The 27,680-nt window shown below is 42.6% G+C and overlaps 2 protein-coding genes across 2 annotated transcripts in view; one reads left to right on the forward strand and one right to left on the reverse strand.

Moving 5' to 3' along the window:
* Nucleotides 1-1,748: 1,748 nt before the first annotated feature.
* On the forward strand, nucleotides 1,749-10,799 carry LOC125881184 (ras-related protein Rab-11A). Its single transcript, XM_049564225.1, has 5 exons — nucleotides 1,749-1,925; nucleotides 4,551-4,746; nucleotides 5,201-5,394; nucleotides 7,185-7,265; nucleotides 8,613-10,799. Exons 1-5 carry the CDS (start codon nucleotides 1,886-1,888, stop codon nucleotides 8,747-8,749), a joined length of 648 nt encoding a protein of 215 aa, XP_049420182.1. The 5' UTR covers nucleotides 1,749-1,885; the 3' UTR covers nucleotides 8,750-10,799.
* A 5,415-nt stretch (nucleotides 10,800-16,214) lies between these two features.
* LOC125880807 (multiple epidermal growth factor-like domains protein 11) overlaps nucleotides 16,215-27,680 on the reverse strand; it is a 213,203-nt gene continuing 201,737 nt past the window's right edge. Inside the window, exons 20-26 of the mRNA XM_049563551.1 lie at nucleotides 26,650-26,778; nucleotides 26,080-26,313; nucleotides 25,397-25,551; nucleotides 24,167-24,236; nucleotides 22,227-22,280; nucleotides 18,955-19,179; nucleotides 16,215-18,836 (exon numbers count right to left, since the gene is read on the reverse strand). Of these exons, the coding sequence (XP_049419508.1) occupies nucleotides 18,631-18,836; nucleotides 18,955-19,179; nucleotides 22,227-22,280; nucleotides 24,167-24,236; nucleotides 25,397-25,551; nucleotides 26,080-26,313; nucleotides 26,650-26,778 (1,073 nt within the window). The 3' untranslated portion in view covers nucleotides 16,215-18,630. The remainder of the gene's footprint in view (nucleotides 18,837-18,954; nucleotides 19,180-22,226; nucleotides 22,281-24,166; nucleotides 24,237-25,396; nucleotides 25,552-26,079; nucleotides 26,314-26,649; nucleotides 26,779-27,680) is intronic.

The following is a 27,680-nucleotide window of genomic DNA, read 5'->3' on the forward strand; positions in this document are numbered from 1 at the left end:
CACTTTATGAGCTGAACTATTAGGAAACTCAAAATGTTAACTGTACTGGTGTCCGTGCACATCACAGTTACTAATATTAACTGTGAAACTAGAGAGCACAGTTTCTGGAGAAATTGTGGCTGTGAATGCTGCATGCTGAAAAGCTGATGCTACACTGCAATACTGGCTTTAAACATTAAATAATACAACTAATGTATGAATGATGTGGAATATTTTTTCTGATCTCTGTTAACATTGAGTTCGATGGTGTCAGTAGAGTTTGTCCCCCACTGTAGCTCTGAACATTCCCTCCAATACAATCTAATGTAAAAACCTGAGATGGACATTTTTTTTTTACCAAGCTCCAAACATGACTGAATATTTCAAGAAGTTTGAAGAGGATTTTAAAGTTGAATACATGCCAGAATGTATGAAAGATGGGGAACATTTTAAAGTTTGAATGGAGTTTCTACATGAATGTATGAATGAAGACATAGGCTCTGAAAATGCTTGAAAAAACTTGAATTTGTGTCAGATTTGAACATTCATCAGATCATCTGAATGAGGACAATTTCCCAGAAAACTGTTAATATTTTGGAAAGTCTGAAGGATATGATTGACACAAACATGTATGTCCTAACTGAGCTGAATATTTTGATGTTTGAATGAAGTTTCTATGTTAGAAAATGTGGAGGGAGAAGCAGTGGTAATGATAATAATAAAGTATATGTGCAGTTGTTCAGTTAACCCTGACTAACTAGGTATGAAGAATTATAGCAAGAATAAAAACATAGAAAATAATATAATACAGTGTGTGCATTATGCTTTAATCTTCACACCAGTATGTAAGATATTTAGAAATATAAAATATATGTAATATTCTGAGTATGTTAAGTGTGTAAAAAATATAAATATATGAGCCTTCTGCCACATTACATTGTAAAAAACTACTTTATCACTAATTTTAATTTTATCACTCACTTTCAAAGCAGACTTGGACAAACTCCTGAGTATATAACAGATCTCTGAACACCCTGTGAGCCTGACCGTGCTGAGATCATCCAGTCAGCTCTTCCTGCTGTTTGCAACAAACAAACAAACAGGACGGACAAATTGTGCATCTAGATGGGATCAGGCTTCTGCTGTCAGGACTCCCAAACTCTGGAATGTACTTCCTGTTGAGATACCATCATCTACATCTGTATCCACTCTACAAAAAAGGTTTTTTTTAGGATGCCATTTCTATAAGGTCCCAGTGATAAGTGTCTGTATATGTATATATGTGTTTTGTGCATATGTGCACAGAGCATGTGTGTGTATGGATATATTCATGCACGTGCCTATTTGTGTGGATGCATGTACATATTTATACACAGCTATGTATTTGTATTTGTTTGTATCACCTGTATCAGCACTTTGCTGTTTACAGATACCTCATTGTTTGTACAGTTGCCTCATTCAACTGTATTTGTAACATATGTTTTGAAATGTGCTATATAAAAAAATATTATTATCATTATTGTATTTATTATTATTATTATTATTATTATTATTATAACACTGACAGATAAATAATTGAGTATTTGTGGTGGAGTATTTCAGCAGTCTGGTATGAGTGCTTTTTTGCAGTAAAGTATCTGAATACTTCTTCCATCTCTGCAGATCTGACCTGTAGCTAATCTTTTGGCTCACACCTTCACTCCACACAGTAAGGGTGATGTGCAGTTCCTTCCTGACCACTGGGTGTCAGAGTTCTTTGTGTGCTGCGAAGAAGAAGAGGAAGAAGAAGACATTGCGGAAGTACGGCTCCCAAACAGATTCCCGTTGGAAGAGTAAAATACAGTAGATCGCCTTCCTTTCATTAAAAACTAATTAAATCTTGGACTAACCATTCCTCAGTAAGACGATGGGCACTAGAGATGACGAGTATGATTATTTGTTCAAAGGTAAAACTGTGGTTTTTCTCGTTTTGTCTCAGAGCTGTTAGCTGACTGGCTAAACAGGCCAGCTGATTAACTGTCAGGCTATGCTAACATGCTAACTTAGCCACCGTCAACCTTTGTGCTCTGTCTGCTTTTCACCGAGCTTCCTGACACATGTCAGCAAGTAACAATAATTTAAAACACTCAAAACGACCCTTCTCTAAACAGCGAGGGTGCGATTAGCGGCTGATTCGTTACGTTACGTTCGTTACCGTTAAACGACAGGGCGTAATGTGCGGTGGCTAACGTTAGCCGTTAGCTGATGTTAGCAGTGGGCGCGGACACACCTAACGTTAACCGTTATCACATTATCTCCATACGAGCCAACCGGACAGGAAAACAGGATCATTAACGACTGTAACATTTACAAACATGAATTAAATCTGTGGTTTACAGAGAATCATGAAGCTAACTGGCTACACTCAGTGTTAGCATTTATTTATTAACTGTTCTAAAGCTTCGTTTGGCAACAACAACAAGAACTAACGTTACTCACTGTGTCACATCTGTTCACACCTCTGTGTGTGTCCATACACTCAACATGTATACTTATTATTCTTTAACTACAGTCTTGATTACATTTAGTTAATTCATCTGTAATTACGGTCTCATTTCTTAGTTCTCTTCGATTTTTAGGTTCTTGTACTTTTAGTTTCCATTTAATACCACAGTATGTTTCCCCTGCGCTGCATCACAGAGGCAAATAAACTCTATTTATATGATACTTTTTAGTTACTAGTTGCTTTTAAGATTTAGACACATAATGCAAAATGTCATCCACAAATTAGGGATGCATGATAATATCAGCAGCCAATATTGTTATAACAGTAAACATGTTTAATATGATGTTAGTTCCACTACAGGAGACACTTGATGATCAGTTAAACCAGGTGGGAGAAAGTGGATATATCGATTATGGTTATCAGCCAAATAAGTTGCTATATATTGGCATATCATGCATTTCTACCACAAATAAATGTGTCATCATAGGTTAAGATAAGAATGTATTGATTTTTAGTGTGGAAATTCTATCCAGCAGCATATAAAATATAGGCCTATATAATATATATATAATTATATTAAAATGAACTCCACCTTTACCAGCTGTGCATATTAGTGCTCAATAATTATAGTCCAGTGATTACATCATTCTGAAATGGGCCATTCTGCATTAAGAGTACTTTGATACTTAACACTGGAGTATTGTAACTTATACTCCACAAAAACATTTGAGAATTTCCTCCACCACTGATTTATATTGTTTATATTCTGTTATATTTAAACTTGCACTATTCTATGTTTATATTTTAATAATGTTTTCACTGGTGTGATTTTCTCTGTGTACATATTTAATGAGCTTTGTCAGATGAGCTGCTGAGACTTCAGTTTTTCAATGCTAGCAGCTGCTACTGTTGTTCACATGATAAATAAAGAACTTGAGGTCAGTGAACCTGTCAGAGTAAAACTGGTTTCTTTCCATATTCCAGGATAAGGTTGGATTATTGAATCATGTAATTATTACAAAGATATATTAGTAAATTATCATTTTATAATAGCTTTTTTAAAAAGTCTACTAAGTCTAATTAAAAAAAAAAAAAGACGTAGAACTGATTTAAAAAATGTAATAGGTACAAAAGTGCACTTGGTATAAAAATTCTAAACAAGAGTATATATACTGTATGTTTGAGTATAGGCCTAAGTATTGCACTGATCAGTGAAAAGGTAATGTGTAAAAATTGTAATTTCACCACTAACACCTGGGCTAATCATTATTTTTATTATCAGTTAATCTGGTCATAATTTTCTGTATAAATCAAGTATTCTGTTAGTCAGTGAAATGTCATATGACGTCTTCACATGAGTTGTTTTGTCTGATCAACAAAACCAAAAAGATCAGATTCAGCTCAGTGTCACATAAGACGAAGAATATTTTAACTTGAGAATACCTTAATGTCATGCTGTGAGATGGGTGCATGCAGCTAACATTTGTTTGAAATGTCTTAAAAAATCAAGTAAATTGTAAGTAAAAACTCAGAGCAATACTCACATAGGAAGTTTTCCTTCCACCAAACTACACTTGCCAACCGTATCACTGTGCAGACTTAAGCTGCCTCTACTGCTAGCTAACAATACAGCTCAGCCGAGGAGGACGCCATTAATGTTTACATCTCAGGCTGTCATGATTGCGAGCCTGTCGTCCACGAGTAGACGCACGCTTCTTTCTGTGTGGTGATATTATGGGTGGGTGTAGTTCAGTAGAGAGAAAATAGTTCCTGCATGAAACTGCTCACAACAAGGTCTGTGGATCATCTTGAGTAGCCAGGTCATGATTTCTGGTAAAAGACGTTGATGTTGAGTTTTTCAAATGTATTTTTTGGCGCTTTGAGCTCCACAAGCTGAGTGCCATCTAGTTCCATTATACTGGAGAGAAGGCAGACATCTGTACGGCCAATATCTCCAGCACTCAACAACTCACACCAAAACTATCTAGACTGATAAATAGTTCTACAGGTGAGAGGATAAATATGTAGTTTTGATTTTGGGGTGAACTGTCCCTTTAAAATGTGTTCCTTCTGTTCTGTGTCTCAGTGGTCCTCATCGGTGACTCAGGCGTGGGGAAGAGTAACCTGCTGTCCCGTTTCACCCGCAACGAGTTCAACCTGGAGAGTAAGAGCACCATCGGAGTCGAGTTTGCCACGCGCAGCATCCAGGTGGACGGCAAGACGGTGAAGGCCCAGATCTGGGACACAGCTGGCCAGGAGCGCTACCGTGCCATCACATCAGCGTGAGTACAGAGGAGGAGGTCAGCTGGGTGAAGAACGTAATATAATAACTCACACAGTTGAAACTGAAAAGAACAGTCCATTTAATCGCCTCATCTGGATCGCTATCAGCTTCTTTGTGTGTTGGTACCTTTTAGTTTTTCCTCAATCCAGTCGCTCAAATTTTCTCAACAATGAAAAGATTAGGAATTCTTGCTAAGCTTTTGTGTGGCCCCCAGCAGGCCTGTTTTGTGTGGCCCCCAGCAGGCCTGTTTTGTGTGGCCCCCAGCAGGCCTCTTTTCTATGCAGGACATGAAGGCGGTGGTAACGTCAAACCACACACAGCGTCCATCTCTCATTTCCTGCAATTTTCCTCTGAATGGTGACCAAAGTGCTTCAATTACCTGTAATAGTCCAGTGATTTGTGTGTGTGTGTGTGTGTGTGTGTGTGTGTGTGTGTGTGTGTGTGTGCTGCAGGTACTACCGCGGGGCGGTGGGGGCCCTCCTGGTCTACGACATTGCCAAACATCTAACTTATGAAAATGTGGAGCGCTGGCTGAAGGAGCTGAGAGATCACGCTGACAGCAACATCGTCATCATGCTGGTGGGCAACAAGAGCGACCTGCGTCACCTCCGGGCTGTTCCCACCGATGAGGCGCGGGCTTTTGCTGGTGAGACCATTGTGTCCATATATTTTTTCAAACTTGCACTAAAACACTGTATTGAAACAATGGTGCTCAGTGCAAGTGTATTTAAGGCTTGTCCATCTCCACGCCAGTTAAACGGCACATAATCGGGGTTGTATTTAGTCCTTTAATGTATTCTAGGTGTGTTTAGGGCAGAACATGAATTTGACCAGCGGCTGGCTCATCGCTGTTTACATGGTGGCATACATTTGGCAAAGTGGAGCAGTGAGTGTTTTTCTGCTGAGAGTAATTCAGTAAATATCATTTAAGCAGCAACACTAAAAACTCTAGTCCTAAACCTGACAGAGGAAACTGAACTAAACTTAAAGCTTCTGAAATAATCAGTGAAGTTACGCTGCTCGTGGTGTGTGAACGTGCACAGTGTCTCTCTTAATGTGGAGTCAGACAGCAGCTCTGCTCTGATCTCTGCTACGTTCACATTTTACAGAATGTCATTCATATTTATATATTTTGTATTATATTTTATATTTATCATTAATTTAGGATTATTTCACCGACACGTAACCCATCCACACGTTTCTGTGTGTGTAACAAGCAGAGTGTACGTGTGTTGTGAACATGCCTCTGTAGGTCCATCTCACTATCTGAATAATGGACCCTTTAAATAGCAGGAAAAATCTGCACCATTCTGAGTTTAGACCAGGTTTATGTTGGTCAGTGGATCAATCAATTTCTGCTGCTTCAAAACAGCAACACGGCAACAATGTTCCTGACCACACCTCATTTTAAGAGCTACAGGCCCGTGGGCGCACAGATGGACGAAAGTCTGCTTGCACAATGTGGGAAAATAACAACTGCATCAGTCTGAAAGTTGCAATGACAGTTACACTGCACTGAGCAGCACTTTGTGCCCAGTGTGTTTATGCCTCTGTGCCAGTGATAGCTGTGGCTGGAGGCATTATGTTTCCGGGTTGTCTGTACATACGTACGTCTATCCGTCCCATTCTTGGTGAACACGATATCCCAAAGACACTTTGGGGTTTCTTCAAATTTGGCACAAACGCCCACTTTGAGTTAAGGATGAACTCAGCAGAATTTGGTGTTCAGAAGTCAAAAGTCAAACAATATCTCAAGAACAACTGGATGGAAAATGTCTTTTAAAGATTTTCAGGTCTTTTTGCCTTTAATCAATAGGGAGTAGTAGCCTTTAGTAAAAGGCTGTGGGTCGGAATCAAACCCTCACCCCCATGGGGCGCCTGATCTACCAGGTGAGCTACTGGCTCCCCAAGTGAACTTCAAATTTGGCACAAACGTCTGCTTGAACTCAAGAATAAACCAATCAGAATTTGGTGGTCAAAGGTCACTGTGACCTCACAAAACCATATCAAGAGTTCATACACTAATTGTGAAGATTTTTTTTACACAAATGTCAGGATACAATAGGAACAGGATAAAATAATGAAGCACCCATGTTTTGTAACTTGACTGGTTCGTGGAGACATACAGCAGTAACACAGTAATTCTAGTTCCTGGCCAAGTGCCGACTCGAGAGCAGCCATAATGATCAGTAAATTAGATCAGGTCAGATTATACTGTGTATCTCAGGATTGTCATATTTGTAATGATTCTGATTGATGCATTTAAGTGATAAAGGAGATTAAATATAACGTCAGCTGTTCACTGCGTCACACGGCTGATGTTCCAGCTGTGACTGGTACGAGTTTCACATTCACATATTTGTGTTGAGCGGGTCAGACTGGTCTGCTATCTGTGGAATGTTACATATTTGACATACGGTTCACTTTGCCCCGCAGAGAAGAATGGTTTATCTTTTCTGGAGACGTCGGCTCTGGACTCCACCAACGTTGAGACGGCCTTCCAGACCATTCTGACAGGTTCGTACTGTGTTTGTGTCTCATGCATCTTTAACACGCCTGCCTCAGCTCGTTGTCTCGTCCACGCAGCTCCTGCAGTCAGAGCTGAACTCAGATACTGAAGGAGCCACTTCCCTGACTGTTAAAAACAGGCCAACAGACTTTACATATATGGAGGAAATGACACACAGTGTTTCTGTTTTATGAGGGTGATTACAGTGAGAGGAAGTCAGGTGTGGAGTGAACACACAGCCGCTGTGGATGGACTTCATGACATCATGCTGTGTGAACGGCTTATCTTGTAGGAGTGGCAAACCTTTTGTGATCATGAGTGAGATGAGATGCAGAGATAAAACTGTTACATGTTCTTTTCTGTCTGTGTTAATGGCTCTGCTGCTGTCTGTGAGCAGTCTGTGTAAAAGCCACTGTCTGTCTGTCTGTCTGTCTGTCTGTGTAACAGGATGAATGAATGAGTGAACAGAGGAGGAAGTCAACGATTTAAAGAATGAGGCTGGAATGTTTGTCTTATTGTCAGTAAATCCAAACTAATAACATCTTAAATCCTGTATCCACCTTGTTTTTTGTTTTTTTTTCTGAGCACCAACATCTTTAACCAATTGTTCCAGCGAGGAGCGAGTGTGTGCAGCCGCCTAGAGAAAGGGCGCTGCGCCAAGTGTCGTTTTTCAGAACGCTCCGGCTTTTTGTGCAGCTGCTCCGAGCGCTTCGAGTTAAAAATCTCTCAGTTGTCACTGGTAGCTCCTTTAGCTACCGTCAGTCCCGAGCTGTATGATATGTAGTGTATGAAATTAACTAGATGGCAGAGGAAGGAACCCACCGGCCAAACTGTTTTTGTTAATATGCTAAAATAATAAATTAACTTTTTGTAACATTTATTTCTGTTTCAGTACTTTTCACTGTGATGGTGTTACATTAAATAGAAACTTAAAGAAGAGGCCAGAGCAAAATAATTTTAATTTTGTGAATAATTAATAAGTTCCCTCTGGTAAGCAGCAACGCAGTATAAATGTTTAGGGCTTTTATTGTGAAAGGTAAGAGCGGACGGAGTGGAGCTGTAACATGCGGCCGTTGTGGACACACACCCTCGCTTTGTCTCTAAATCTTGTTCCACTTCATTCCTACTGAAGATTTGAATTAAATAATATAAGAGTTTCTACAAGTGTGAAATTTATCCTGATGATGATGATGATGATGATGGAAACCAAGAAACAGAAAGCTGCCAAAAAAGACAGAAGTAAAATTAAAGTATGAACTGTGTGTGTTGTGTTGGAGTGTAAACAGGACAGGGAAAGATCTCAACAGGATGTAACACTAACCACGCCTCCCCCCCCTCCCTCCCCCCCCCATCAGAGATCTACCGTATCGTCTCCCAGAAGCAGATGTCGGAGCGTCAGGAGAGCGACATGTCCCCCAGCAACAACGTGGTCAACATCCAGGTGCAGCCCACTGAGAACAAACCAAAGATGCAGTGCTGTCAGAACATCTAGCCCTGCCGTGGATCTGCTGCTACCCCCTCCTCCCCCTCTCTCCCACAGTCCTCGCCTCCCCTCTCTCCCCCCCTCCCTCCCCAGCTCCCAGCTCACACCTCCTCTGACCCCGCCCTCAGAAAATAGACTGCCTCAGTGTACTGTGCGGTGCGGGAGGGACGAGCCACAGCTCCCAGGCTGTGACCCGAACTCTGCATCTATCTGTACCTGCCTCCCCCACCCAAACCCCTCCTCCCCCGCCCCAGGTAAATATATCCCAGTATAAGAAGTCACCGCGTGGGGTGACCCCCCAAGCAGAGCCCCTCTGTCGTCAGGCTACTGCAGGACAGCAGGCATTTCATATCACTTTAGATTTCATTACTGTAGATGCGCTGACATGTCACGAAAATGTCTTAATATATGAATGTGATTTGTTTTCTTCTCTTCATACTTTGTGCTCCTGTTGATTTCTCCACTTTTTTTATGATCGTTCTGTCTCGTATCATATATCTACGACTAGGTATATATGAATTTAAAGCACATCAAAGTTGCTCTGAAGTGTATTCCCATATACAAGCTTCTCCGTCATTTTAGGCTCCTCCCCCTCTTCTCCTCCTCTTTAGTGCAATGTACTGTTTTGGAAACATGTGGATGTATCGAGCGCAGTGTAGACACGTGCGCTCAGGTAGTGTCATGCCATTTGGTCTGATTGCTGTGAATACGATGCTATTGAAACGTAGAAACTTTTGCATTAGCCGAGCTTCAGTTAGCGCAGCGGAAGGAGCGGGGCGTGAGCTTGCATGTAGCGCGTTGTCGTCACCGTGTTTACGGCGGGTGGCAGGGTCGGGCCAGCTTTGCATGTCCTATAAAGATGGCACTCTGCTGTGCTGCATGTTTAATCTGGCGAAAGACTCAAGCTGGACTCTGTGTGGAACACTATCGTCGCCTCAAGGGTGCGTGATCTTTAGGCCGTCACCGTGAAAGCTGAACACAACTCCCGAACATTCAGACGTTCATGTCGTCCTACTTTACGTCTCCGTGTGGCTTTGTGCAGAGATCGTCGTGCTTATACTCAGAAGGATCGAAGACACATCAAGCTTTCCTGCTCCGACATTAGGAAACATTCTTTTTTCACATATTGACTACAACTATGCAGAAACTAGCACACAGCTGTTTGGACTTTTTGTTTCTTAGTGCACTTCTATAGCAAATGAAGGAATAAACACAGCGGAAGTAACTGATGTATTCTCCTATGACATTCTTATGATACTCAATATTATTATAATCAAAAACCTCCTGTCGTCTCGCAAATTATGCTTCGCATGTAACCACAGAACTGTAGTTAGGATGCACCTGAGAAAGTAGGAAATGTCTCACCCTCTAGGTTGATTTCATGAGCGTGAAGTCGTCACAATCTTGCACTGAACCTTAAAAACATGCTTCTTGTCTAGGGTTAGATTTTTACTGCACATGGAGAATCTGGACCTCTTGTCAGATAACATACCGTTTATTTATTAAGGCGGTGCCACTTCTCAAAAACCAAAATGTTATGTTCAGCACTGCAGAACATAGGCTGAGTCTCAGAAGTCTGTCCTCGAGTCGTCTCACTGACAGAAAAGGTTTGAAGGAGACGAGGAAACACTCGAGGGACTCAGCCACATTCTTGCCAACTTCTGGTCACAGTGCCTCCTTCACCGTGCGTACCTGTCAGAAAACACCTCTCATTCACCTGCTACTAACTCACCTTCATACCCTCCTCCTCCTCAACCAGTCCCCTCCCTCCGTCTGTCCCTCAGGGGGACGGACAGCTGTGTTGTCCCCGTCACATTAAGCCTACGTACACCGAGCTGCCTCTGACTTCAACACAATGCATGGCTTTCTGTTACGACTGCAACTCCGTGTCGTATCGCCTTACGTAGCTGACATTGTCATTACTGTTCATGAAATCTGCTGAGGGTTTCGGCGCGGCCGGCGAGGATGACGTGCTTAACGAGCTAACTGTTGTGCCCGGTCTGTAAACTGACAGATGCCTCGCTAACAAACCTACTCGCTAAACCCCCCCCCCCCCCCCAAGTGTGTGCTCTGTTGAATCTCCAGGTTCTAGCCGTGTCAGTGTGTGATGGTGTTAGCAGACATATACAATGCCTGAGCTTGGTGTGTGTATGTGTGTGTAGAGGCAGAGGGTAGATCGGTGTGTCTGGAGCGATGGAGCCTGGCTGGCAGCGCCAATGGCGTTTCTTTTTGAACAGACGGCGCCGCCAGCCGAGCCTCTCCAGACTCACTCAGCTGGCAATCTGTGGACGAAGTGATTCCTTTCTTCTGAAAATATGATTTCTGATCCTGTTTCATGTACCTCCATTGTTCTGTGTTTTTTTTAAAAACATGTGTTTGATTTCTTTTTTCTTTTTTTTACTATATTGAATTCTATAACTGACTGTAATTCCAGTGTAAACGTGTTAAGATTGAAATGATGTCATTTCAATGAATTGGGAGGGTAAAATGTGAGAGGGGGGTCAAAATGAACGGTTTTATGTTTTGTACAGATTGATAAATTGTACAATTGTGTCTATATCTTAAGTTATCAGTTCATCTTAATAAAGCGCACCAGTCATAAACCTTTACACAACGCTGTCCTGTACTTGTGTTCTTCTTCTCATTAGTGTAACACTTAAACTGAAGGGAAACCATCTGTGATTTCACTGTGATTACTAAGTATTCAATTCCAGTTATTTGCTCATCAGTCTTTTCCTCAGTGCTCCTCATATCGGCTGAAAATCAAATGATTAAAATTTGTCTGAGTGGTTGTTGGATACAATTTAAAGCTGGGTTTTTATTTTGGCGTCACTGAGCTCAAGACCTAGAATAAGCTTCTGAACCTCCTCTTGTATGGATGAAAAATAATAGATATAATCACTTGAATTTAAGAGCCACTGAACACTTAATGCTGAAGTTTAAACACCACTGAATTCATGGCATTCAAATATTTTACTATGAAACTCATGTTTGAATTTATTCATTCATTTTCTGTCACTGCTTATCCTGTTGGGGTCACGGGAGGCTGGAGCCTATCCCAGCTGACATTGGGTGAGGGGTGGGGTTCACCCTGGACAGGGCTGACACAAAGAGGACCTTTCCAAAACCAGACCCTATCCACTCCCACTCCATCTCAGAGTGTCGCTCTGTCTGTCGTCACCTTCACAGCTGAATGAAGCTCCCACATCAAGGTGTGGGGTGTAAACACAGCGGCGAGCTCTGGAGAAAAGTCAAATTACTTCCACTTTATGTTTGTGGTGTGTGGAACTTTACTTGTGTGGAGCTTCTACTATCACGAATGCAGTTCTGTGTTGCACATGGTCGGTGGGTCTGCATCGGCACCAACTCAATGTGGTTGGGTTTTAGAACCCAGTTCCACTCGGCACTAGTTGGTTTGGGATGGAACTTAATGTGGCGGACCCTCCATGTGATGCAGATGATCTAATCCTAGGACAGTGAAGGACTGACTCACTCTGCTCTCCTTGTGATTGGCTAGTTTTAATTACCGTTGTTGATTGAACTGAATAAGCAAATTTGTGTCCTGGGCAGCCTGGATGTTGCTATTTGAAATGTTTTTAGTTGAATTTTTTCATCTAAATTGACCAAATGAATTTGAGCAACCTGAATCAGTTTTTTTTGAAATTCTGAAACTTAAATTTGTTATTTCAAATCAGCTTTTGAAATTGCAAATCAAGAATTTTCTCCTCTATTTTGATTTCAGAGATGAACTCAGATCAAATAAATTCAGATACATGCTTTTCAAGGTAAAATATTTCAATGCCATGAATTCAGCCGTATTCAAATTTCAATATCAAGTATTCAGTGGCTGTTAATGAGAATACATATGCGTCTTATTTTGCTTCTATAGTCTTGGCTCTGTTTTCAGGCTTTAGAAAGTCTAGTCTGTGACGAGAGACTTTGGCCAATCACAGGTCAGAGAGACAGCATTCCTATTGGCTGTTCTACAAATGCAGATGAGCGTGCACGTCCTGTCAGATGGTGAAAGTCTGATTCAGTGGTGGAGAGTCCTGCAGAGAAAGTCGCTATTCCAGGATCTCAAACACACACACTCTAACTACGCTACAAAGCAACGTGAAAGAGGACCCTCACAGAGAGTCTGACAATATGAAATAAATATCAGTATCAGCAAAGTGTTTCAGAGATGGAGAGAAAAGGTTGCAAATAGGTTAGCCTTCTGCTGACCAGAGATAAAGGCTCATGGCTGCATCCTCAAGTGCATGTTTATGTAGCTAACGTTAGCAAGAGCCTCGAATCACAGTGTGTCCTCTGCCTCACTCCCCGCTGTTAGAGACCACTTCGCCAGGAGGAGAGTAGGCAGCTCCAGAGGCTGACCCTGAGTCAGCGGCTGCAGTAACCTGAATCCAGCCAGCATAAACCCCAGCTCCGAGGGACTGGACAGCTCTGACTCCCTGCTGGATCTGCAAACTTTCTGTTGCTGCTGTTACATAGGTTAGACCCGACGCTGCTGCAGACCACCAGCCCACTGTGACATCTGCCACTGGGGGGTTAAAGCTGAATGCATTCAAGCTGCTACAGACACCAACCAAAGGTCTACCCCTCCTCCCTCAGTCCACAGCAGAGGGGAGCGAGGCGTAGGGAGCGCAGGGTGGCTAGCAGCTAATTCTTGTCTCATTTAGAGGGGCTGACAGAATGATCTGCGTGCAACTCTCCACTGAAATAAGATGAAATAAATCAATGTACAGGAAATACTGTTACTATATGACACGCATATGTCCGTGGTCGTCTGGTGGGAGGAGCTTCGGACAGAGAGGGGGAGCTGCAGGAAGCGGGAGTGTTTTCTGTCTTTCTCTGCCTTCTCTAGATTTCTGCCCACATCAGCTTTAACAAAATGTCTAATTATAAATGAATATTTAATTTCATTTTTCACAGGCGTTGAGATCAGAGCTGAAACAACTGGCAACACTGTTGATTATCAATTAATCATTTAAGTCACTAATGAAGCAGAAATGCCAAATATTCTCTGATCCAGCTCCTCAGATGTGAAAACTGCTGATTTTTTTCTGTTTTATTTCATTTTAATTTCATATCTTTGGGTCTGAGACTGTTGGTCGGACAAAACAAACGATGTAAAGATGCTTTGGTGACTGTGATGTGCATTTTTCACATTTTTTTCTTATATATTTTTGAGACAGCGCGGTTAATCGAAAAAACAACTGATGACTCAATTACAACCAGCGGCAGCTCTAATTAAAATTCAGGCAGCAGTTTGTGTAAAGAAATGTCTCTGGAAATCACCAAACACCAAACTCTATCTACTGTCTGTGTTTACTTGTGTATAATGGACTTTCTCTTCCTCACAAACTGAAATTAAAGAGTTTGTACTCACCATGTGTGCTGTCTGAGGGCATTATCTCCATTTTATCTTTAATTACTCCCAAATTACAGCAAAGCCTTAATCCAGGAACTCACCGAGACAGAACAGGACCTGAGAAACACACTGAACACCTCCTGAAGTGTGATTGGTCAGAGAGGCTCACCTGACAGAGCCCACAGGTGCTCGGAGTTATTTTGGCTGTTGAGGCCTCGGCTCAGGTTGAAGGAGAGCAGGGAGATGATGGGACACACCTGAGGTCACCTGATTGCTTTAACTAAGAGGCCTAATCAGTCCTGTGAGTGAGAACACCTGTGTGAGTGTAGCTCAGGTGTGCAGACCTGTAACGTGTCAACAGAGCGTCTCTACAACAGAAATGTTTACTCGTCTCAGCAGGAAAATCACAGATGTTACTAATAAGATTAACAACAGCCCAGGTGTGTTCAGGTGTCTCAGTAAGTCCAGCCTTGAGTTTTCTGTTTTCATAGATGTAGGATGAACTTCATACCAAACGCCAAGATGGTGCCAATTCCTTTCAACGGAGTTGCTTGCGTGACGCACACACCAAAAAAAAACAATATGTCTCAAATCTCAGACTTTTGCACTTAATATTTTAAGTACACAAGTGCGCTAAGTGCAGTCACATTGCGTATTGCAGGAAAATGTAGTGAACTATTGGCGCGCTCAAAACTGTCCGAAAGTTGAGTGTGAAATGACGAGCACTTCTCATCTTCAACGGTCGCCATCTTTGTGACGTAGCAAACTTCTCAACTTTTGACATGGCGGCTGGAGACAACAAGGAGCCTGTTAGTTACGTGTGTTTTGCACCAAGTACCAAAACTGTTTTCAAATAGAAGCTGTCAGTGATGTTTGTTGGCTCTGTGATGATTCGGTGCCACCAACAATAATGAGAGTGCTAACGTTAGCTTGCGAGCCTTCGCTAGATGGCTAAGTCGTTCCAAGCTACAGCAGCACGTTTCAATCAACATAAGTGTTGTGACATTTGGTTTATGTGTGGATGGAGGTAGCGGTCAAATGTTGGCCATGATGCTCCACTGTCTGTTTGCAATGTGCACTGTTGCCAACTCCTCAGTAAGAAAAGTAGCTATTGGCTGTCCTAAAAGTCGCTAAATGAAGTCATTGCCTAATTTGCATAATTGTCCATATGCATGTAATTGTAATGGCTGCTGTAGGAGAGAGGAATAACGTCGTGGGAGAGACAAAAACTGAGTAAAAAAACACCCTGAATATGTTTAGAACTACAAATGAACCTTCTTTCAGTGATTTATATTAGACAAAGAAAATTTTACATTCACATCCCGCCCTGACTGGAAACCAGGTCGAGATCAGAGCGATAGATCGGCCAGCGGCGGTTCCGCACATGTGCGATTCACTTGCAGTCTGGACGTGGAGGGGTTAACGTCTCCTGCTCTGACTGCAGCTGGGAGGGAGGACTGGGCCGTCTGTGAGTGCTTTGGGGCGAGAGAAGAGCCCACGGTAGCATACTCAAACACACTCAAAGTTTAGCCTCCTGGTTTACTTTCATGCTATGTGGCCCACTGAATATGCTCAATAATGTTCACTGCCTGGATCAGGTGGGAGTGAGCCGGCGGCGTTGTTCATTCAGCCATTACCGCTGGTAATGCAGTTCCAGTGGTGGGACTAGGGATGTCATTGGTTAACTGTTGACCATAGCTACCAGGCTGTAAACGAGTTTATTTCTACATTTGAACATGTGTTTCTGTGGGGACTGACTCGCTCTTGGAGCCAGCCTCTAGTGGACATTAGAGGAACTACAGATTTTGGCAATTCAATTCTTAAAGTTGGGCCGATAATGTTTTCTGTTAGTCTGGATGATTTTATATGACAGACACTTTACACAGGAAACACTGCCAGTCAACATGATGTCACATACACTGTTATGCAGATGACACACAACTGTTTATCTCCATTTTTCTGGACGACCACAGTTGTTTTAATGCTTTTACAACCAGAAATAATTTGGACTGAGATAATTTAATATTCTGATTATTTGCTGCGTAACGAGACATGACACCACTCTCCTGAGCTATGACAACTTTATTGAGTTTAGGGCTGGAAACAAAAAGACCAACAAGCAGCACTGGATACATCTACTGTAGCTGAAACTATTATCTGGGTCAGAGTTGAAGGAAAAGACGTACGAGCGAGATAAAGTCAGAGCCGATGGAACAAAAGCAGGAAAACAAATACATGTGAAAACAAAGCTGTTTACATCTGATTGTCAACATGTCCTGTTATTGCTATTTGCCAACGAATCTTTATCAGCAGTTTGAACAAATCTGACCTCTGTGTGTCACTGAAAAGTTCGGCAGGATTTTATTCATCACGGCTCTGTTTTATGTCATGTTGGAAACAGTTACCAGAAGATTAGAAACATGTTTTGATTGTGTTTGTTCGGGAACAAAAATCTGGTGATTCTGTGACGTCACTGACATCATCGACCTTTTATAAGAAGTGCTTCCACTTTTGACCTCTGTAACAAATACAGCCCTGCATTTGGGTTCAGTCACACATGAGAGAACAACACGCTCTCACTCTGACCTCGTCACATGTCCACATGTGGTCACATGTGGTCATAAATTGAGATATGACGTCCAAGGTACCCTGGGTGTGTTGATTGTTGGGACGCCGTGTCAACTTCAGCCTGTTACATGCATTGTCTGTTTTCAAAATACACTTATGTTTTCACAGGAAATGTACAGTTTGATACAGTCTCTTTCAAAATAAAAGCACTACGTCGGTACAACACTGCAAATTGACATTCTTTTGTGGTTGTAATGGGATTAGGAAAAAAAGTCAATTTTACAGGAAGTGAACACCGGCTTCCCGGTTGGTTATTATGCACAACACTCGTCCACGTGGGGCTATAATCAGGCTGACATTACGTAGTCTGAATCCAACATTAGCTGCCCCCCCCTGCACTGAATGAAAGTCGACGAGAGATGAATATTCGCCAGTGTTTATTTTGCTCATGTGTGACCGTACCCTCTCACCTTTTCTTAACAAGATGCAATACGAGCTAGTGACTATCAGATTGTTTCAGTGTGCATCAGGTAACAGGCTGAGCAATGTGTCGCTTGCTTCAAAAACTGCCCTGGCTCTATTTTTGCAAAACTTCATCATGTTTTGCAAAAATATGTGCATCTCCAGTCTTATTTCAGAGAAGCAGCGAGCCGGTGCTTCAGGCTCGATCGGGACTCATGAGACTCTCTGAGTGTTGTTTTCACTGGCAGTATATTTGGACAAGAGTTTGTTTGCACATTGTATGTTAGGAAGAGGTTTAGAGCTGATGCAATTACTCAATTTATGGCAACAATTTTGATAAACAATAAACAATTTCGGCAAAAAATCTGTTATAATTTGCTGCCTCTCTTCTCACCATGTGATACTAACTCAGTATCTCAGTATGCTCACTGAAACTGAGATGGACATTTTTCACTTTTTCATGACATCGAATTTGCCAAAAAATTAATCAGTTAATTGAAGAAATAATCAGAAGATGAATCAGTAATAAATGTTGGTTGCAGCCCTGCAGTGCGTGTTTGAGATCGGAGTGATTCCCATGTTGACACAGCCAGATGACGATAATCAGTTCGCACCAACAGAACGTAATCAGGGTTTTCCTGTCTAAATATTACATCTTGAATAATCTTTGGCATGCATGTGTATTAAGCTCGACACAACAAAAGAAAATCACAATAATAATCACTAGTGTACAGTAAGTGTACAGCCGATACACCACTCCGTCTACAGTACATACAAAAAGAGAACTTTCCAGAGAGAAAATATGGATCCTCATCAGGATCTTTAAATATGTAAACAGGAAATAAGAAACGATGTGTAAAAATACCAGAACTGTACAGGTCGTGTAGATCTGACCAGACTGCAGTTTGTGTGCATTTCTTTACATATTTTTAGGTCCTTGTTTTTGGGAGAATATCGGAGTAATGAGCACCTTTTCTCCACAGAAAATAATGCCCGTGTGATGCTGCTTCATTGTACAGGTGTGGTGGATCCACTCAGTCCAGGTGTGACGTGGGCCTCAGTCTCGTCTTTGGCACGCACGTTTATTTTTCAGTTCAACAGTCGTACCCAGAAACATTTACAGTAACTTATTTTCTTTACCGATCGTCCTCGACTTCCCAAGAGATCAGCATACCAGAGAAAAGGTATACTTGTGTGCATACGTACGTGTATATTCCCTCCGTTGGCATTTTCTTGATGAGGGGGAATTTACAATACAACACAAATATGTAGTATTGATCGGCACAGAAACAGTTTGGATATAATACAGTGATAAATTATCAAACAGCAGAGCAGCGGTCGGAGCGCTGCAGGGAGGAGATTCACACACACACACACCAACTCTTTCCACCATGTCCTATCCCAGTTCACAGTTCCTGGCTCTGGATGAACTGGGAGCACTGGTCCAGTGTCCAGTCTGGGTGCTGTGGGGGGGTGGGGGGGTGGAGGTCTAGAGCAGCGAGCTGGTGGGGCTGCCGGGCAGCGGGGGGCTGTGGCTGTGCAGGGTGAGGCTGTGGCTGTGGGAGGGGCTCGGGCGCACGGGAAGCAGGTCGTAGTGACTCGGGATGTGGCTGTTCCTCGGCAGGTCGTACGGGTTCTGAGGGTAACTGGGAACCACCATGCTGCCGGCTCCCTGGACGATGCTGATGGTCGGTTCTGAGAGGAGATAAATGAGGTTAAAGTAGAGATGATTTAGTTGATGGATCAGTTCTCATTATTTCTATGCTGTTTTTTTTCCAGCCCCAAGGCATAAAACATGATGTAAGCAACACACCCATGTCGTAGACGTTCTTGGCGGGTGCAGTGGTGGTGGTCGTAGTGGTGATGATGGCAGCGGCGGCAGAGCAACAGTGTGTCATGTGTTCATGGTGAGCTGGCGACTTCATCTCCACATAGCTGCTCTCTGAGTGTTTACACACAGCAGGTGCGTCGTTGATGGTGGCGTACGGGTTCTCACTGTTGAGGGAGCAGGTGCTGGACAACGAGCCCTTCATGTAGTCTGAAAGATAAACATCGTCCATCATTAACCTCCATCCATCAGTGACGCTCCGTGACTCACGGAGGAACCAGTCACATGAACCTGTTGGACTCCTGTTGAACTGGAGAGGCTCCTCATTGAGGTATAACCTGTACTGCAGCACATCCAAACCTCAGACTTAGTTTAATATTTAGTATAATATTTTATTTAGTTTAATATTTATTAAAGGATAAAATCCTCCTCTAAATATTAAAAATACAAACCACATATATTACAAACAGCAACTTCCTGAAGTGAAACCAGCTGCTGTTCTGTTTCCTTCTCATGAAGGTTAGAAAGAAAAATCTGATGTGTCATGTATGAACCATTTCCTGCAGGCTGCTGGCTCTTACAGGAGTTACCATAGCAACCAATTTAATGTCTGATAACAGGGCCTATCAGCAGCACTGCTCCCTCAGACATCATGTCAGAAATTTCCTGCTGTTATAACTCCAAATTACATTTCTGTAGATGCTGCTGTCAGACGATTAGGCTGAGGATATTCTTTATATTTCTGATTTGTCAACAAATTCCACCAACAGAAATCTGTCTCACAAACTTCCTAAACTTTTATTTTTAACCAGAATTTATGATTTGCTGTTGTGTGACTCCGCCCACCAGTCCACCCTGTGGTTGTGTGACTCCGCCCACCAGTCCACCCTGTGGTTGTATGACTCCGCCCACCAGTCCACCCTGTGGTTGTATGACTCCGCCCACCAGTCCAGTGTCTCGGACAGTCTCCATCCATGTCAGTGGAAACATGGATGCTTCACACACAGAAGATCTATACAATCAGCACAGTTTCAAGATTAGAGTCACCAATTCAGTATCTGACCAAATGTCTCCCCTTCTGTTCCTGAGATATGACGTTAAAACATGATGATGTCACAGTCAAGCTGACCTTTGACCCTTTGACCTTCATTATTTTATCCTGTTAGACATTTGTGTCAAGTTTGGTCAGAATTAATGTATGAATTCTGGAGTTGTCCAGTTGACCACTGAAATCTAATCACTTAATTGTTGAGTCCAAGTGGACGTTTGTGTCAAATTTGAAGAATTGCCCTCAAGGCCTTCTTCAGGTTCACCAGAGTGAGAAGAACACATGGTCACACTGACCTTTGACCACCAAATTCCAAACAGATCATTCTTGAGTTCAACTGGACATTTGTGCCACATTTAAAGAAATTCCCTTGAGGCGTTCTTGAGATACCATGCTCACAAGGATGGGGACACGTACACAAATGCCCTACTGGACGCTTGTGTTAAGTTTTGTCATAATTAGTGTATGAATTGTTAAGTCATGGCCAAAAACATATTTTGTGGGGTCACACTGACCTTTGACCACAAATTCCTATTCAGTTTATTCTTTAGTCCAGGTCGACCTTGGTGTCAAATTTAGAGAAACTTTCTGAAGGTGTTTTTGAGATGTCACCTTCACGAGAATGAGGCAGATGCAAGGTCACAGTGACCTTGAAGTGACCTTGACCTTTGACCACTGAAATCTAATCAGTTCATTGTTGAGCCCAAGTGGACGTTTGTGCCAAATTTAAAGAAACTCATTCAAGCTGTTCTTAAAATATTGCGTTATGAGAATGAGATGGATGCAAGGTCACAATGACCTTGACCTTTGGCCACCAGAATCTGTTTGTGCCAAATTTGGAGAGTGATCTTAAGATATCATGTTCACAAGAATGGAACAGACTGATGGATTTTTGTATGATGATGTATGAACAAACCGGAAACATAATGCCTTCAGCCACGGCTAGCGCCAACAAGAGGAAATAAAGACTTTGTTGGGGACTATTTTCAGTGGCGGATTAATCCACATTTGCTGTTCTGGTGTCAGCGGGATGGTGTGTGAAGGTGTCAAAATAACCTACAGTGTGTGTGTTCATGGTGATGAAGGAACAGTGATGTGTTTTTATGGCACACAGGAAGAAGATGGCTGCTGATTGACTCACTGGTGGTTTTGGTTTCTTTGGGATTTAACGTAAAGAATAAAAAAAGTAGACTATCACAATAACAACTGTCCTGTAAGAAAAACACATGTTAAAATAATAATTTCATCACAGGACAACAGGTTAAACTCTCAGGCCAACATCAACAATCAGAAGCAGCTGAGGTTAAAAACATCTGAAGGAGAAACACAGCGAGTGCGAGGAGAACACAGCATTCAGTTATCATGAGGAGAAGTGCCCACAGGTGAGTTTTGGGAGTGATGGGGTCAAAGCAGGAGGAGCGCCCCGGCAGAGAGGGGAAACACACAGAGGAGAGGAGTCAGGTTCATCCTGCAGAGACACAAACACACAGTCAGCACCGGCAGGTTCGTATCAACAACAGCCAATCAAATACAATCATGTTCAGGGACAGAGTGCGTTCAGGAGCAGGAACTGTGAGGGTTCAACATGCTGCTCATCACTGACTCATCCTCTTCCTGCACTTTAACTCTGAGAAATAAACCTCCCGAAGAGTTCAGGTGGGTTCAGTCAGTTTCTCAGGTTCTCTTCTCTGAAATCATTTGGTGTGTGTTACATGTGGAGTGTTTCATACTGTCTGCAGAAGATCATCAGCCAAAACAACAAAACCACTGACAGTCCGACATTTAGTCACAGTACGATGTTCTGGTCCTGACGTTCATGTGGACGCCACCTGACAGGCTCCACCCACCTTAACACTGTTACGGACCAAGTTAACCCCCTCATGGCAACAGCACTCCCTGAAGGCATGAAGCCTCATTTTGTCCTGCAGCTCATCTGTTTTATTAGATATTCTAACAGCAACCTAAATGATTAAGATTATGTTCATTTATAAACTTTAACTTTAACTTTGTACAAATCACTGAACCAGAGTTAGATGCTCAGAGCTACATGTGATCACCGGACAGAGCAGCAGCGTCGCCTGTTAACATGCCGCAACATAAAATGCAAGAGAGGCTCTGATTGGCTGAGGGAACTGCTGGAGCGAGAGGATTGGCTGGGGGAGTCAGAGGTTGATGATGTCACACAGGCTCAGTCCACCTCACACTGTACCTCTGTAGTGCGGCTCCACGTGGTAACTGAAGCGCCGGTCGATGCAGTAAACACCTGGAAGCAGAGAGGAAAGGTCCCGAAAGGTGAAAATAACACAAACAAACAAACAAACAAACAAACAAAACAAAACAAAACAAAACAAAACAAACAGAGAAAAAAAGTTCTGAAAGGTGAAAACATAAAAAAAATAAATAAATAAAAAAAAGGTCCTTAAAGGTTTTCAAGACTTCACGCCATCAACATTTTGATATCAACACATATGATATGAAGCAGCCTCCTTCATTCATGGTTCTGATGATGTCACTCGCAATTAACAACCCCGCCCCTTTTACATGAACGTGCTCGTGGCTGATTTTTTGATTTGATTTTTTTTTCTTTTTTTAATTTTAAATACTTTATTAATCCCCCTGAGGGGAAATTCAATTTTACAAGGTGCGGACACACCAAACCGACATCAAAGAACTAGCAGCAATGAAAGCCAACTGTTGTGTCGTCTACGTCGCCTCACGTCGCCCTGTGTCAGTTGCATTTGAACACACTACATGGACTACATCCGACGGCCAAATAGCACGTACGTTCTGCGCCTGCATGAGAGAGAGCGGAGTGAGAGAGTGGTACATCCTGTCAGCCGAGGGGTTTCCTATCTGTGCAGCCGAGCACCGCAGCACCTCCACGGACTATTACATCCAGACGGTCCCGGTGTTTCCTCCGCAGGCTCCACTTCACTCAGCTGCCCGATAAACCCGCTGCTTCTTCCCACTTTAACCTGAATAACAAACCAGGGCTCGGTGCTCCGGTTGGATCCAAACGGAGAGCCGGGGCTAGCTCAGAGACTAGCGGAGGCTAACTGGCTGTGCTTCCCTCCGGTCATGCTGCGGCTAACGCTCCGCTAGCCGCTCCCAGCTAGCTCCGGTTTGTTATTCAGGTTAAAGTGTGAAGAAGCAGCGGGTCTGTGGGGCAGCTGAGTGAAGTGGAGCCTGAGGAGGAAGCACCGGTTAGCCCCGGTTTCACTACAGGCAGATTCACTCGCTACAGGGGCGAGGAAATAAAACCTGAACAGCCAATCAGAGTGATCTCTCTCACCAACAAGCTCCACCGCCGATTCAACGTGCTCAATCGGCCAAAAAGCCACTGATGGTGAAGTGCCGACCGTACGGGACACACCGCAAAAACTAGGCCGACAGACGCTCACTGACGGCCCGACTTTGGTCAACGGCCGACCGTCGGCTTGGTGTGTCAGGGCCTTAAGGCTGAGCCCAGAGCTGACTGAACTAATTTTTAACTAGCTTTGTAGTGCTGGTTATCAGACGGCCGATGTGACAGGTTAGTCAGGCCAGATAATGACAAGATATCCTGAGTAAGTTGAACTGGCTTCGTGCTTCCTGTTTGGTGTTGAGGAGAGCGCAGACATTGGTTGTTGATGTTCACGTCATTGAACTTTAGTATTTCACCTGAGCCGAGACTAAAAACTTACAAGAATATTAAACGTGTCTGATTTTATTGGAACGTTGAGACCAGAAAAAGACTGAAGACAGCTCAGACTGAGTTTAATGACCTCACACCAAAAGATGGAGATCACAGAGTTCACCAACTGACGTAAAACTCTCATGATTTTAAAACAACATCTGTTAGTTTAAAGTCACATTTAAGTCTGTTTGTTTTGTTTAAGAAAAGTTTAAGTCGGTAGAACTCAGTGTTAATTTACTCAGTGTTAGTCCCTAATTGTCGTGACTGTGTGTGATGGGTTCTGCTGAAGGCTGCAGAGCTGAATCTGTGTTTAGTCATCTAGTGCCAGGAATTTTAAAACTGCAGCGTCAGAGTACAGTGTGTCCTTTAGTCCTCATATTATTCTGCAGAAATATTCCAGTTTATCATCCCATTCTTCCTAAACAGCGTCTATGTGACGACGCAGAGCCAAAGCAAAAGAAACTCAGACTGACCGAGATCGCTGAGGTTACAGTACGCCCCCCACTCTGGAGCACTGTTCCTGTGGCGCTTCTTCGTCTTCATCTGGGAAACACACACAGGATGAAACACATTAAAACACACACTGTAAACACTCACAGAAATGAGACGATGCTTCGTGTCCAGATGACGTGACACTTTAATTCTTTGTGGCAGGACATAAAGATTTCAGCCAAATGTGTAAACCAGAGTGACGTCAGACACTGAAACCTTCTGTTCTTCTCCTGTAATTTAATCAGGACCTTTTGGGACTTTTTACAATATTGGCTGAATTACAAGGATCAAAATATTATGATTTTTATATTATTATTTTTTATTATTTATAAATTTTATTATTATATATATTATATTTTATATTATAAAATATAAAGTTTTCTGAAAACAGAATTTGGGATCAATATTTTATTATATTTTATTCACAATTTAAAAAAAAAAACAAAAAAAACCTAGCCCAATATTTCCTGCCTTTCTAAATGAAGTAATTCTAAACAAAAAATATGTAAAATGCTGTAAAATAGCAAAGGCCCTCTGTCGTTATGAATATCTGTGAACTTTAAATCCTGAATGAATCACTTTCATTTTGTTTTTTTAGTTTTGTTTGTCGTTCATTATCATTTATTTCTGTCTGCTGTTTCACTGAGTTATTTTAATACTGTAATCTGTATTCATGATGCCATAAGACACCTTTTCGATTGTAAATAACTAATTAAAGTTAGGAGGAGAAGGCGCGTAATAATATTTAAGATTTGTTAGGCCCCGTCCCCTTTGGTTCCTGTTTTATAAAGAATGGATCTTTGATTTCTGACTGACAGAGATGAGAGCTGTTCATTTTGTTAAAATGACAACCTGTTAGCAGCTCACTCTTTTTAAGGGCAGTGGCCTTGTGGGTAACCTGTATAACAACCCTTCATTACATATCTGCTTGAACAGCTGTGAGGTTGTTGTACTGTTGGTTCTCAACATCTGCAGGCACACAGGTGCACACACATATGTGTCTATTAATGCTTTTTTTTATGGGGCACATTATTCTTTCATACTGCAGTTTATCTGACTGTTTGTTTCCAGAGGGAGAAAAAATGTTTTCCTGTACTCTTGTATACATGATTTCTTAAATGTGAAAAATAATAAATAAAGTGGATTAAAAAAACTGCCAAAAATAAAGCAGCCAAAATCACATCTACCAGAGAAAGAGTCCTTGAACGTACCTTGGCGGAGCTCCTCTTGTCCGGCTTGGCGTAGTGGGCAGCGTAGGTGCACGGCCCCAGAGTGCGGTAGCTGGGGTTGGAGAAGCAGCGTCCTACAGAGCTGTTACTGGGAGAGGAGTCTGGAGAGGAGAGCAGGCCTGTACACTGCAGCCCTGCTGTCAGCACACAGCATCAGCACACACACTGACATCATCTACACATCATCAATACACACACACACACAACCTGACACCAGGAATCTACACACTGATGCTGCAGATTAAAACAAAGGAAGTCCAACTGGAACCAAGAGAAGACACTGAGAACATTCATTTCCTTTACCTGCTCTCTCCTGCGTGTGATCATAGAAGGTTAGAGCTGCACAGACACTAACAGTCATTATCTCACACAGTGCAAATTAATTTACAACAATTTTCAATAACTGATTGTTTATAAAGCTTCCAGCCTCTAAAATGTGAGATTTCTGTTTTCTGTCATTGTAAATTGAATCTCTCTGGCCTGACAAAACAAACTGATGAAAAACTTTCTCACATTTTTTGACAATTTATGGATTAAATGATTAAATGAAAACAGTATCAGTTCCAGTTGTAGCTCAGGTCGTCTGTCCGTCCACTCAGCCTGATGTGAAAGAAAGAAAACCACCTGGAGGAAGAAGCTAACCACCAGAGCCTCGGTCGTCTCACCTGAGAGGGAGTAGTCTGTGGAGTTGATGTGCAGGGCGGGCGTGTAGGTGACGCTCGGCACGTGGTGGCCTTTCTCTCTCTGCCGGTAGCGGAACCAGACGACCAGGCCGAGCATGGCCATGATGAGCAGCAGCAGGAAGATGATGCCCAGGACGGCGCCAGCAGACTGGCGCTCTGATGCCAGCGCCGGGCTGATCTTAGTGTACGGGTTCAGCTCCTCCATCATCAGAGCCGCTGAGCAGGACAGGGACACACAACAGGTAAACACACAACACCTGATCTCCTGTCACCAACACACACTACGGCTCATTAAAGTCCTCACAGTTCACTCACAGCTGTGTTGTTGACTCTACATATTTTATTCTTGTATTTTACACCAGATCTGTCTTTTTATCTGTAACCCAGCAGACGTGTGCGTCATCAGAGAACTCTTTGTTCCTTCATCCTACAGAAACACTTCGTCTTCTTTTTAATCTCTAACATAATGTATATCCTCCTGTCATCTTGTTTTCATGTTTCATCTCCATCAGACCCTCAGATCAGCCTCACACACACAACATTAGCTCTCACCCTGGTCACAGCGGATGCCTTTGAAGCCGATGCTGCAGTAACAGGTTCCCGTCACGTAGTCACAGGTGGCGTTGTTCATGCACTCACACAGCTGCTGGCAGCCGTAACCAAACGTCCCTGCAGGACACTCTGGACACAGAGGAGGAGGAGCAGAGGTTTGATATGTCTGTAGATCTCACAGGTGGGTGAGCAGAGATTATTACAGGTGTAATGTTTAAACTCAGAACTCTGATTATCAGTTTAAGTTCCATCGTCTCTTTGTGGCTCGACTCTTCTTCAGCTCATCATCTTAAAACCATGAAACTACGACCGAGTCCACATGGACACAGGTATTTCTGAAAACAGAAATGTTTTTAAAAAATCCTCCGTCCAAATGAGAATGCAAAAACCAAACCACTGTCCAGACGAAGCCAAACCAACAGTCAGCTATATCACCCTAAAGCCAGGCAAAGGGTCAGAAGAAGACGACCAATCAGATCGCTGAAAAACAGATTTTTTTTCCTTTTTTTAGTTTTTATTTTTATACGTTGGATTTAGGGGTAATGTTTGTGTGTTATCGTTTGGAAAAGATCATGTTTGGTGCCACTATCTCAGCAGGAAACACAGCGATGGATCGCTTAAAGACAACCTCAGTAAAGGAAATGGCCACTTTAGAATGAAAATACAGTCAGTAGTTACTGACCCTCATGCCGACAAGAAGTCCAGTGTAGTTTTTTAATCCACAAAACTCGTTCGGGGTATCGGAGGATAACAGCTAGCCGGATTTTGAAAATGTAATAAAACTCCGCTAATGCATTTCAAAAACGTCAGAACGGCTGGTCCGTCGTAATCCAAGTGCCCTGAAGCTGCGGCATGCAAAACTGACTTGAAAAGAAGTAATTTACTCCACTTTTATAGCATCATTTCTCACCGTGGTCAGTTAGCCTGCAGGAGCGCTGTGTTAACATGGGAACTTGTGCGAGACTGGAGAACGTTCAAAGACGCTCTTGTTTTCGAGTCACACAATATGCAGGCTAACTGACCATGGTGAG

The sequence above is a fragment of the Epinephelus fuscoguttatus genome, linkage group LG2, assembly GCF_011397635.1.
Source record: "Epinephelus fuscoguttatus linkage group LG2, E.fuscoguttatus.final_Chr_v1".
NCBI lineage: Eukaryota > Metazoa > Chordata > Actinopteri > Perciformes > Serranidae > Epinephelus > Epinephelus fuscoguttatus.

Excerpts from the sequence above, each read along its gene's own strand:
- LOC125881184 (XM_049564225.1), top strand. The coding sequence starts at position 1,886 with ATGGGCACTAGAGATGACGAGTATGATTATTTGTTCAAAG. Across the intron at positions 4,747-5,200 it reads TACCGTGCCATCACATCAGC|GTACTACCGCGGGGCGGTGG; the intron begins GTGAGTACAGAG and ends TGTGTGCTGCAG. Across the intron at positions 5,395-7,184 it reads TGAGGCGCGGGCTTTTGCTG|AGAAGAATGGTTTATCTTTT; the intron begins GTGAGACCATTG and ends TTTGCCCCGCAG.